At 39.9% G+C, this 12,838-nt stretch overlaps 1 protein-coding gene across 1 annotated transcript; it reads right to left on the bottom strand.

Annotated features, from left to right (window-relative positions):
* Positions 1–854: 854 nt before the first annotated feature.
* Positions 855–8,354, bottom strand: LOC148128538 (vomeronasal type-2 receptor 26-like). The gene is made up of 5 exons (XM_087948850.1): positions 8,149–8,354; positions 6,253–6,544; positions 5,384–5,510; positions 2,475–3,174; positions 855–864 (listed from the first exon to the last, which is right to left on the bottom strand). Exons 1-5 carry the CDS (start codon positions 8,352–8,354, stop codon positions 855–857), a joined length of 1,335 nt encoding a protein of 444 aa, XP_087804976.1.
* Positions 8,355–12,838: the final 4,484 nt, after the last annotated feature.

Consider the following 12,838-nt stretch of genomic DNA (forward strand, 5'->3'; position numbering starts at 1 on the left):
AACATCTTTGTGAACATACATAGAAAGTGTTAACCTTTGGTACAGAATTCGTCCTTTCCAGTTAACATTTGAAGGTGTGCCAGGATCTATTGAAGGGAAAGTCTGGATCATGGAAAGCATTGAGCATTTGGTATTGGGACAGCCAAGTCTTTGCAAATATGTCCATAGCATCTGGAGCTTTGCTTTTCAGGAAAAGAAAAAGGCAGGAGATGGTCCCTTTGGAACCAAACTCTTTGTGAAATTGGAAAAATGGAATTTCCGCTGTTCTTTTTCAAAGCAAATTGTTTCTGTCAAAGGCCAGAAAAGATGCACCCAGAAAGCACCACTGGAGCCTGGTGAGGAAAGGAGGAGGATATGGATCCCTTTTCACCTCCATTTACACAGTGTTATTAGGACTCTGGCCTATGCCTTGAAAGCTGCATATTCTTCCAGATCGAGGAGGAGAAGCAAGAGGGGCCAAGAGAAGATGGAGACTCTGATGCTGCAGCCGTGGCAGGTATGGGGTTCCTACCAGGAACCATGAAACTCCAAAGGAGAGTGAGAGGAGCCTTATCAACCCTCTTATGCTACAAAATGTCAACAGCTTGGCCAAGCTAATCACTCAGGAAACAATATTGTGGGAATCAGGGATAAGAGATTTCGACTGAACCCTAGCAAGACCAAATGGCTTCAGCTGTATGGATCTTCAGTTTCCATAATTTAGCATATTTAGTTCTGGATGAGTTGCACAGCTTATGAACCCACAAGAGCACAAATACACCTACTTGTGACCCAACAAAATTGTGTCCAGGTCTCTGATTCCAATCTACCTTTGATAAAATTCTGCTTCACTCATCCAAAGCATTCAGAGATATTCACAGTTTTCTATAGGTTTAAGATCAGATTGAAAAGGGGAAGTCATATTTACTAAGAAATGAGTATTCATTTCTATCACAATGACAAAAGACTTGTTGTTTTTGTCTGCTTTTTCCAGAAACAATAGAATAGAATAGAATAGAATAGAATAGAATAGAATAGAATAGAATAGAATAGAATAGAATAGAATAGAATAGAATAGAATAGAATAGAATATAGAATAACAGAGTTGGAAGGGACCTTGGAGGTCTTCTAGTCCAAACACCTGCCTAGGCAGGAAACCCTACACCACTTCAGACAAATGGTTATCCAACATCTTTTAAAAACTTCCAGTGTTGGAGAATTCATAACTTCTGGAGGCAAGTTGTTCAAATTCAAAGGCTATTAGGAGCCATGGTGGTGCAGTGGTTTGAATGCAGTATAGCAGGCTAATTCTGCTGCCAGGAGTCTGATCCAGAGGTGGTATTCAGCAGCTTCTGACCAGTTCTGGAAAACCACTAGTGGAAATTTTGAGTAGTTCAGAGAACTGGCAAATACCACCTCTGACTGGAGATTTTACAGTAGCCTTCCCCTGCCACGTCCACCAAGCCGTGCCCACAGAACTGGTAGTAAAAACATTTGAATGGTCTGATCCTCACTGGCACTCAGTGTGATGACCCGGGGCATGGCAGAAAAATGACAAAGTTACCAAAGTAGATAAATTCCCTTTAATGCCTCCAACTTGGTCCACAATGTCCAATTATCCTTGGCAGGAGAACAAACTCTTCCAAAAACAGTCTACAAATGGAAGAAATGCAGTCCGAACCCAAAATACACATAAATAAAAACCCAACACAAACCATGCTGAAATAATTAACAGGACAGACCAGGATAATAACTTGCAGACTTCCAAAACATAATGAGGCACACACAGTTGAGAGGACACCAAAACCCAGATAAGCCTCAGCAAAGATAATGCACACTTTGCTTCCAGCAACTTCGCCATGCGCAGTTTTCTCTTTTAAACAGGGATCAGGGCCCTTTTGTCCCCTGTAAACCATGTTACTCTCTTATCCATTCCTCCCTGCATGCCCTAGGATGAAGAGGGGGGTGGGCCTGGGTCTTCCTCTGAATGGCCAGCCAGCCTGTGCCCTTCCCCAGTTTTCTCCAGAGCCACTGGAGCCACACTCTCATTCCCTGTCAGCTGTTCCACCTCTCCCTCAGAATCAGATTCCAACTGGGGCATGACACTCAGCCTTCCATCCTTCTGAGATCAGTAAAATGAGGACCCAGATTGTTGGAGGCAATATGCTGACTCTGTAAACTGCTTAGAAAGTGGGATAACACACTATGAAGTGGTATATAAATCTAAATTCTATTATTTGCCAGACTTATTATTTGACAAGTTTGGGGATTACTTCACTCTGAATCCACTTTTCAGTGTTATATTTGACATCAAATGTTCTTTTCTATTGAGATTTGACCTTAGAAGAATGATGTAGCACTTGGGGATGAAGATGCAGCCCAGCAGGCCAGCACTGGAGGCCAAAATAGAAAAAACCTGCACAGCCACCATGTATTTCCCCTTGGTACTCAAGTAGGTGGGCACAAAAGTAACCCAGACACTGCAGAAGACCAACATGCTGAAGGTGATCATCTTGGCTTCATTGAAGACTCCAGGGAGGTTCCTGGCCAGAAAAGCCATTAGGAAGCAGATGGTGGCCAGTAAGCCCATGTAGCCCAGGACTCCATAAAACATGGTGACAGAGCCTTCATTGCATTGCAGGATGATCTCTCCAGGTTGGGAGTGCAGGTCAGAATCAGGGAATGGTGGAGAAGTGCCCAAATAGATGCTGCAGATGATAACTTGGAGGCCAGTGCAAGAAAAGACAATGAAGTTGGCCAGACCCTTTCCTAGCCATCTCTGCCATTTATTTCCTGGTTTTGTGGCCAAGAAGGCTAATACAATCATGATTGTTTTGCCCAAGACCGCCGAGACAGCAAGTGAGAACACAATGCTAAAGGCTGTTTGTCGGAGAGGGCAGTTAGCTTTCATTGGCTGGCCAAGGAACAGGAAGGAGGTCAGGAAGGAAAGTAGAAGGGAAGCTAGAAGGATGTAGGAGAGATCCCGATTGTTGGCTTTGACAATTGGAGTTTCCTGGAATTTAATTAAGATTCTCAAGATAAAGCCTGTGATTAAAGAAAGGAACAAAGCAAGGGAAGCCAGGATGATCCCCAGATTTTCTTGATAGGATAGGAAGGTTTTAATCTTGCAGACACAATTGTTTTTCTGGATGTTTGGATACTGATCTTCTGGACATCTGCTGCATTTTTCTGCATCTGAAAAAGAGGGCTAATAAATTTTCCTATACAGCTTTACTTTGATTCGTTAGATGTCTAGGCGATGGTGTTGGTGAAATTGGTGATGGTAGTGTGAACAATAGTACAAATGGAGATCCAAAGACCCAATGAGTTGGGGGCTCCCCTTCAGGGCTCAAGTAGTCTTAGCAATGTCATAGTTTAATGTTGGATTGGAGTTAGGGAATTTCCTTGGGAAATCTGATGAGAAAAAAATCTGCTAGTGTTTTTTGCTTCTTCCTTTTACTCCAGTTAGAAGGGAAAAATTGCCAGGGAAGGAAGGAAGGAAGGAAGGAAGGAAGGAAGGAAGGAAGGAAGGAAGGAAGGAAGGAAGGAAGGAAGGAAGGAAGGAGGAAGGAAGGAAGGAAGGAAGGAAGGAAGGAAAACAGATGGAATGAAAAGGAGGAGGGAGCAAGGAATAAGGAGATGAGGGAGGGAAACAGATGGGGAAGGAAGGAAAAGGAGGGAGGGAAGGAGGAAAGGAAGGAATAAGGGGGAGGAAGTGAGGAGGAAACAGATGGGAATGAAAGGAGGAGGAGCGGGAATAGGAGATAAGGAGAAAAGGATGAAATGAAAAGGAGGAAGGAAGCAAGGGAATGAGGAGATCAGAGAAGAAGGAAGGAAAGGAAGGAAGGAAGAAGGAAGGAAGGAAGGGAAGGAAGGAAGGAAGGAAGGAAGGAAGAAGGAAGGAAGGAAGGAAGGAAGGAAGGAAAACAGATGAGAATGAAAAGGAGGAAGGGAGCAAGGGAATAAGGAGATGAGGGAGGGAAACAGATGGGAATGAAAAGGAGGGAGGGAGCGAGGGAATAGGAGATAAGGGAGGGAGGGAAACGGATGGAAATGAAAAGGAGGAAGGAAGCAAGGGAATGAGGAGATCAGAGAAGGAAGGAAGGAAGGAAGGAAGGAAGGAAGGAAGGAAGGAAGGAAGGAAGGAAGGAAGGAAGGAAGGAAGGAAGGAAGGAAGGAAGGAAGGAAAGGAGCCATTTTGGAGAGTGGGATAGTCTGGATTTTGTGAACTAGCAAGAAAGATGTGGGAGATGAGCAGGATGAGCCCAAAGTTGGGGTCAAATGCACCATCAGTTTGGAGTCTCTTTGCCCCTGTAAGAAATCTAAATCCAAACTTCCTTGAAGTCCATTGACTCTTATCTACCACCAATTTGCTTTGACCCGTAATGGTGTAGGTAGCATGTGTATAGGTAGCATGAAATAAAACTTGCAGTACTTTTGAACTCTACCCTAGTTCCTAATTTCTTACACATGACAGAAAAGTTGAAAATGGAAATTGCTTGTCTTGTGGCTCCTCGGGATATCTGAAGCCATAAACTTTGGCTGCCACATTGAAGTGGTGTCCATAGACATGGATAGTTGTAGGAAAGGGGTGTCAAACTCATGGTGTCACGTCATCGCTTGATGTATCATGACTTTTCCCCCTTCACTAAACCAGGGGTGGGCATGGCCAGCACATGACATGTCCAGTCTGCAGACTGTGAATTTGACACCCCTTTTGTAGGAAGACCTGATCAAAGTAATTATACTATATCTTGGACATTCTGCCTCTTCAGCCAAAAGAGATGTATAAAAGAGAAGTATAAATGTATAAGAGAGATGTCAGGGCTCCAACAAATCCACCCTCATTCAAATCAAAAGTCTCTAGCTGCATCTCAGAAAAAGTAAATTGGTTTATTAGAAATTGCCATGTTGGCATGTGGCTGGGTGCAGCCGATACTAAATCACATCATACATTTCCCCTTGACCCTGGTCTTCCCCCCCCCCTGGATGTGACTTCTCCAATGGGACACATTCGTCTCCAAGAGTCATTTATCATGCTCTCCAATAGCCTTCTTATGCTCCAACAACTTTGGGCTGCTGAGGTGATTAGGCATTTCAAAAATGCCTTGTTTTCCCCCATTCCCTTTGTCTGGCAGCTAAAAAGACCAAAGGAGTATCTTTTTAGCTGACACATGAAGGATGCATGTTGAAGATGAAAAGAAAGAGATGTCACCTTTCTCATAATGCTAAGCCCTCCTTGTTCCAGTATCTTATCATGTCCTGTCCCCCAGTTTAATTTCCAAAGACATTTCTTATCCTTCATTATGAAACATATTATACATATTATAAAGTGGATATTTTAAAAGCCAAGTTTTTGCTGATGTTCTCCAAACCTCTGCCCCTTTCTCTTGGTGTCACAGACCTGCCTTGGTGGAGATGGATCCTTCTGCACAAGGATGACAGTCATAGCAGCAGATGGGCTTCTCCTCCTGAGTTACCTTCATGAATCCAGGAACACAGCTTTCCACACATCGGGAAGGAGGCAGGGTCTGGGCAGAGAGAGGAGAGAAATCCAGAAAATAAATTTCTTTCCAGAAAGAAGGCAAAGGGGAAAGGGATTGGTGATTTCTAGAGGAAGGTTCAGCTTGGCTAAATTTGAAGGTGATAAAATCTTGAATCTCATTAAGTTGAACAGGCTGCCTCAGGGGTCTAGTCCAACCCTCTGATTAGGCAGGAAACTCTATACCATTTTAGACAAATGGTTATCTAATCTCTTCCTTAAAAGTTCCAGTATTGGAGTATTTACAACTTCTGGAGGCAAGTTGTTCCACTGATTGATTGTTCTAACTGTTAGGAAGGAGAGGTTACTTCTGCCCTTGATTAGTTTCCATCCGTTTTTTCTTGTCCTGCCTTCAGGTGCTTTGGAGAATAGCTTGACTCTCTCTTCTTTGTGGCAGTCCCTGAGATATTGGAACACTGCTATCACGTCACCTCTAGTCCTTCATTTCATTAAACTAGACATACCCAATTCCATCAACCCTTCCTGTCATGTTTTAGTCTCCAGTCCCCTAATTGTCTTTGTTGCTCCTCTCCACATTGTTTTTAGAGTCACATTGTGGCAAGCAAAACTGGATGCAGCATTCCAAGTGTGGCTTTACCAAGTATTTTAAACTTTACATGCAAAATTAAACGTGTATCCTTCTTGTAATGACACTCTTCTCTTAATTTACAACTGAGGATCTCTAATTGAATGTCACACAACAGAAAATGATCTCCCAAACAAAGACACACCTGTGGTATTTTATAGGTTCTCAACATGGTTGAAATCTGGATGGAGATGTCAGTATCAGCCCTTTCCAGAACAGCCAGTACGTTTCTCTGCCTTCCACAGTTGTAGTTGGGAATCTTGGTCTCTCCATCTGAAAGTAGCCCCAGCAAAGCATCTGCAGTCTTTCCTTCATGGTAATAGTTTTCATAAATGCTGTAGCCCAAGGTGATGTTGGGTAAGATGTGGCAATCCTGGTTGATTTTCTGGATGGCAAAAAGGAAGAACAGGATTTTCCAATCTTCAGTCACTAATTTTCTACAAGTATAAATGTACATAATCAATTAAAGAAAGATTGTATTTAATCATGTATGTGTGTGTATTACAACATTCTAGAAGTTTAATGTAAAAGTACATTAAAAACCAAAATACTATGTAAATATATATATAGATAGAGTAGAGTAGAGTAGAGTAGAATAGAATAGAATAGAATAGAATAGAATAGAATAGAATAGAATAGAATAGAATAGAATAGAATAGAATAGAATAGAATAGCAGAGTTGGAAGGGACCTTGGAGGTTCTTTAGTCCAACCCCTGCTGAGGCAGGAAACTCGATACCATTTCAGACAAATCATTTCCCACTGTGACTCAAATCTTCCTCCCTTTTCACAAGTCTAATATACTCTTTATTGGAATAGTTGAGGGTGCATTTCTCATGGACATCTAATTAATGAATATCTTGTCTTCCTGCTTGGACACTGATTCCTTTTTGGTAGCCCTGAGATATCAGATGGCATCTTTCCATTAGCCCCAATAGTCTGTATGTTCATTAGGTAAGAAGTATCATAGAAAAGTGAAAGGGGTGGGGGGGGGGGGGGGGGGGGTGGGTTTTGGGGGGGGGGGGGGGTTTTGTTTTTTTGGGGGTGGGGGGTGGTTTTTAAATTTTTTTTTTTTTTTTTTTTTTTTATTATCCTAGACTTTTGTTTTTATATTGGTATATAGATTTATACCTGGAGACCTCTCAAACAGTTTACACAGTCGCCTCATAACCCCAACCTTCTTCAACCCTTCCATCTCTGCAGCAGCATTCTGGTGGATCATAACCTTGTCATATACTTCACAGTAGTTTAACCTAATCTCCCAATTTAATATAGATTCATTAATTATAAAGTTAGAAAGCACCATTGGCACACTATCAACAAAACCAACAAGTTATCAAATTCTGGAAATGTTTAGATTTTAAAGTCCCTTATCAAACATTTTACCAAAAGCAAAAATATATTGGACAAAAATACATACATGGTTGGAAAAAATGACAAAACAAAATATAGATCTGCAACCTGAAATATTTTTGCTGGGCAAAAGAAGAAATCCCGACAGATGAAAACATAATTTAAAAAAAAAAAAATTAGAATGTGCAGAGATGGATAGACTAACATTGACAATTAAGAAAAAGAAGGAAACTGAATATTTTTGACATGGGACTTGTTTTATCAATGGTTGGCTAATAGAACAGAAATTGAAAATATGGAAATGTCAGAAAAGAACTAATGTTATAAGAGAGATTTGTTAAAATGGATAAGCAAACATTATTATTATAGAATTAATATCAATGTAATGACTACTGCTGTAAATATTTTGATCATTATTTTCTAAAATAACCCAGGCAACACACTGTTCAACTGAAATTGAAATTTTATAGATTATAACATTATTTGTAGCTCAGGGTTAAAATGAGGGGTCCTTAGTGCCCTTTGAGTTTGGTTGTTTTCTTGCAGACGTTTCATTATCCAAACTAGGTAACATGATTAGTGAAAAGTCTGCAAGGAAACACCAAGCTCAGAGGGCACCAAGGACTGCTCACCTTAGGAATTGTTCAGAAAAGGAGTTGCTGTAATTCAGTGCACGAAAATGAACCTACATGTGTGCTTGGGATGAAGGAGTTGTGGTGAAGCTTAATGGCCGAAGAAAAACCTTAACTGTAGAAACCATGGCACCAATGAGAAATTCTCCTGGCCTGTAATGGTTCTTTGACTCCAACTTTGCCCTCTTTGGACTCAGGAGGTTTTTGGGATCGAGCCTCCCATGGACTGGCTGGGGCCTCTGAAGCAGGATGAGAAGCAACATGACTAGTTGTGCTGATGGAGCCTCCAGTTCTGTGTTTATTTTCTTTTATGTACACTGAGAGCATTTGCACCAAGACAAATTCTTTGTGAGTTCAATCACTGTGAGTCCAATAAAGAATTCTAGTCTATTCTATTTTGAACAAAGAATAAGAAGAAAGGAAGAAAGCAAAGACTTCCAAGACAAAACCTTCAGGGACCTTCCTAATCCAGAGTCCAGCAGAGTCTTCAAAGCTGAAAGTGGATTAAACAAAGCTTCTCTCTGCCCTAAAAGCCTTCCCAGGTTGTCTCTGTCTCCAGACTCATTTAAGTCTCCGCTCAAGACTTTCCAGTGCCATGACATCAGCCCACAAACCCTAGTGGGATATTGAGGAGAAAGCCTGTTATTGATATCTTTGTGGCAAAAGTTCTGAAAGTCTGTAGAAATACCTTGAGGGATGTGTGGCAAGACTACAAACAAATCACTATGATTATAACAAGGAGGTGAGATGTCACTTCTCTGAATTCTGAATGAGTCAACAGGCAGATGCTCTCTAGGGAAAGTTGCAGATGGGGTTCAAACTTTTAAGAGGAGCCAATAAGTGAGCCTTCTCATCAAAGTTTTCTCACTCAGAAAATATTACTGCTTCTATCTGTTTGACCCTCTTTCTCCTGATTGTGTTGTGAGTTTACTGCAAGGTGTCTGTGGTTCAATATGTTGTTATCAGGGGTGGGATTTGACCAGTTCTCACCTATTCACTAGAACCGGTTGTTAACATTCTAAGCAGTTCGGAGAACTGGTTGTTAGAAGAAATTACTGGCCTAATCCTGTAAGGAAGGCAAGAAGGAAACATTCTGGTGTTGCTTACAGAAACTGCCTCTCTGTTAATCCCTTATTACATTCTTGGCAGGACCAGACTTCATGTCTCTGGAACTTCTCTGGAGTTTTTTTTCCCCTCCTTTGCTGGTACTTTGCTTGTGTGGAGTGACCATTGAAAAAAGTGACTTATGACTATTTTTGACACTTACAACTGTTACAGCATCCCCACAGTCACGAGAGGCCAGGCGAGGAGATGCATGCCTCAATGTGAATGATATTGAGTTGGCCATGACCAGCCAGTAACATGAGCACCAAGCCATGTCACATGACCACCAAGCCACGCCCACCAACTAAGCCACGCCCACAGAACCAGTCATTAAAAAATTTGAATCCCACCCCTGGTTGTTATCATTATAACAGAATAACAGAATTGGAAGGGATCTTGGAAGTTGTGATATGTAAAAATTACATATTAAGGATTAAACCTGTGAAAATGAGAAACATAAGTAATGCCATATTTATCCTATTAATGAGCTATGGCAATATTACTGGAATATTATATAATCATAAAAACAAGGTTGTTTGTGTTCTGTAAAAATGTCAAATTTCTGGCTTAAACATGAAAATGTCAAACCTTTGGCAGAGATATTTGTAAAATCTTCAGCAGGTCACCTTGACCTGATGGAACTGTATAATGAACTATTGTCTTGTTTGCTAAAATTAAGAAATGCTGATATTCACAACAGGAAAAGAGAAGCCATTAGAAGGGGGTTTCCAAGATATGAAATAAGTGGGTGGTGTTTAGTGGAAAAATACCAGTAGATATAGGTGCTTACCAGAGAGAAACAGGAAAAAGGTGACAAGAATGAAACCTTGTATGAAGAAAAGTATAAATGTATTTACCCAGCCTATGAGCAGGATCTCCATTCTCCTATCTTTGAGGAGAAGGGGTCCATTTTTTTGGCCTTTGCAAACGCTGAATAAACAAGCTTTTATGGTTCCTGGTCTTCGTGTCTCTTTTTTGGTATTTATCACAGAAGTCTTCAGGTCCAACGCCCCCACACACTCAGGCAGGAAACCCTCTACCATTTCAGACAAATGGTTGTCCAATGTCTTCTTAAAAATGTCCAATGTTGGAGTACAACAACTTCTGGAGGCAACTCAGTCCACTGATTAATTGTTCTAACTGTCAGGAAATTATTAGTTATCATTTGTATGTTGCTCATCTCACCAATAAGATGATTCTGGGTGACTGATGAACAGTAAAAGGATAACAATTATTTTTTAAGAAGCTATATAAAAATGAAAATTAAGGAGACAGTGTCAACTCTGAAGCTGACCTGGCTGTAGCCATTTTCTTTTCTGTAGTTTGTTTGTTTTCTCTATTGGGATTTCTTTTCACATGGCTTCAAGCTTGACACAGCTTGGAGCTGATGGGAGGTAGAGATAGATGGGGTTTTGTAGCCAAAACAAGATAGTTGTCTCATGAGTCAAGGACTGTGATGACCTGGGGCGTGGCACAAAAATAACAAAGTCACAAAATTAGATACATTCCCTTTAGTACCTCCAACCTGGCCCCCAATGTCCAGTTATCCTTGGCTGGAGATCAAACTCTTCCAAAAACAATCTACAAAGGGAAGAAATGCAGTCCGAAACCAAAGTAGAGATAAATTAGAAATAAAAAAAACCAACACAAACCAAGCTGAAGTAATTAACACAATAGGCCAGGATAATAAATTGTAGGCTTCCAAAAGATAACAAAGCACACACAATTGGGAGGATGCCAAAACCCAGATAAGCCTCGACAAAGATAATGCACACTTTGCTTCCAGCAAGGTGCTGTGTGCAAACGCTCTTCTTATATCCTGTTCTCCCAGCTGCAACTAATGAAAGGGATCAGGGCCCTTTCTCTCCCATAAGCCATGTTGCTCCCAGGATTAACATTTCAAACAATTTTCAAGAAAGGACTTAAAATGGAGAATAGAAGATTTTAAAAAGGTGTGAATTGCTTTTGACAGCAGCGGGGCTTTGAACCGAGAAAGGAAGAAGCTGGAGAAGGAATCATCTAATCAATTTGGATAAGTATATTTTGATTTTATATTGGCACTAATAAAGCTAAACTATAGATTGTTAAAGATAAATTTTAATATCAATTGAATTTGATCTTTTTGGAAGATTGTGGTTTAAAAAGCTCTGAATAATTGGGAAGAAAAAACAGAGGGGGTGTGGACTTGTCAGAACAAAGTGTGCCATCTATGTTAAATCTAACTTGTTTTTCTTTCAAAAAACTCTGTTTCTTCAAACTGTAAGGAAAATTGATACAATAAAACAAGAACTTTGAAAAATTGAAATATTGAAACAAAGAAAGAAACAGGAAGATTCTGCCCTTGGATTAATTGTTGATGCTGATATGGATTTGGCATTGGATTAATTGAGGATTAAAACTTGAGAGGAAAAAAATAAAAGCTGACTGTTGGAAATTAACTTTAAAGACACTATTTGGACTAAATTGCTAATTAGAAAGCTGTAAAATGGCGATATCTCTTCTGGTATTAAAAATGGAACTTAGAAACACAAAAGAAATATTACAAGAATGAGGTGAAATGCTGGGCTTTGCTTTAAAATTCATTGAAAATGCTATTGCAGAGTATGAACAACAAAGACAAAGGACAGAAGAGGAGGTGGAGCAAAGCATAGAAGGGGCCATCTTTAATTACCATCAAGAACAAAGAACTCTGGAAAGAAAGAGGAAAAGAGTTGGAAATAAATATTGGAGATTTGGGAAATTGAGTAAAGAGGGAAATATCCAGAAAATTAAAAAAGGGAAAAAGAATCAGCAGAAATTCGAAGGGCAGAAGGGAGTTATAAATAGAGAGGGGGATAAAAACTGGAGTGAAAGAATAAAGGGGAAAATACAAGAGGAAAGAAGGGATAAGAATCAGGACTTGGGAACAAAGAAATATGGGAATTCTAAAGAAATGGGAAAAAATGTTTAATTAGACATAGAGATAATGGCTGAATGATATTTGGAGTGGGGATTCTGCAGGGTGCTGGGAGGGTAACATAAATAAATTTGTAGTTGTGAAATGGGACATATAGATTGATAAAATGGAAAATAGAACTGCTATTTTTGATAATGGAATTCAATGCTCTTTTCCTTTATGTATAGAGATAATAATGGAATATGTTTAATAATGGAATATGTTTATTAAATATATTGAAATATTTTAAATATACTGAAATAAATGAAATGATATAGGAGGAGAGCTGAAATGGAATTAACATCAGGGTTTAAGATTAAATGAGTAGATTAATATGTCCTTTTTTTCTGAAATTGTAGATAAACCTTATGAAATTAAAAAGGGGAAACCATGCAGAATCTGATTTATATATGTTATGTAGAAGAAACCATCAGAGACATAGGTGGCAATTGGATGGTGAACCAATTGAACAGGTTAATTCCTTTGTATATTTGGGCGTAACTTTTTCCAAGACTGGATCTTGGGCCTGCCATCATCAACGGAGTACATTTAGAGCAAAAGCCCGTTTGAATTTATTGCTCAAACTAAAAAAAACATAGTTATCCAGGGTCCTTAGTCCCATTCATCAAGGTTTATAAGGCTAAGGTTACCACAATGCTCTTGTATGGAGCAGAAATTTGGGGTCTTTACTCAACCACAATCCTAGAA

This window comes from Notechis scutatus, unplaced genomic scaffold (assembly GCF_049901735.1).
Source record: "Notechis scutatus isolate UNSWTSFEM ecotype Mainland unplaced genomic scaffold, rNotScu1.2 NSCUSCF27, whole genome shotgun sequence".
In the NCBI taxonomy this organism is placed as follows: domain Eukaryota; kingdom Metazoa; phylum Chordata; class Lepidosauria; order Squamata; family Elapidae; genus Notechis; species Notechis scutatus.

Bases quoted from the DNA above. Each gene is read 5' to 3' on its own strand.
- LOC148128538 (XM_087948850.1), bottom strand. From the start codon at position 8,354: ATGTTGCTTCTCATCCTGCTTCAGAGGCCCCAGCCAGTCCATGGGAGG. The intron at 6,545-8,148 runs GTAGGTTCATTT...TTATACTTGTAG, and splicing joins CCTTCATCCCAAGCACACAT to AAAATTAGTGACTGAAGATT. The intron at 5,511-6,252 runs GTGTGTCTTTGT...CTCTCTGCCCAG, and splicing joins GAACCTATAAAATACCACAG to ACCCTGCCTCCTTCCCGATG.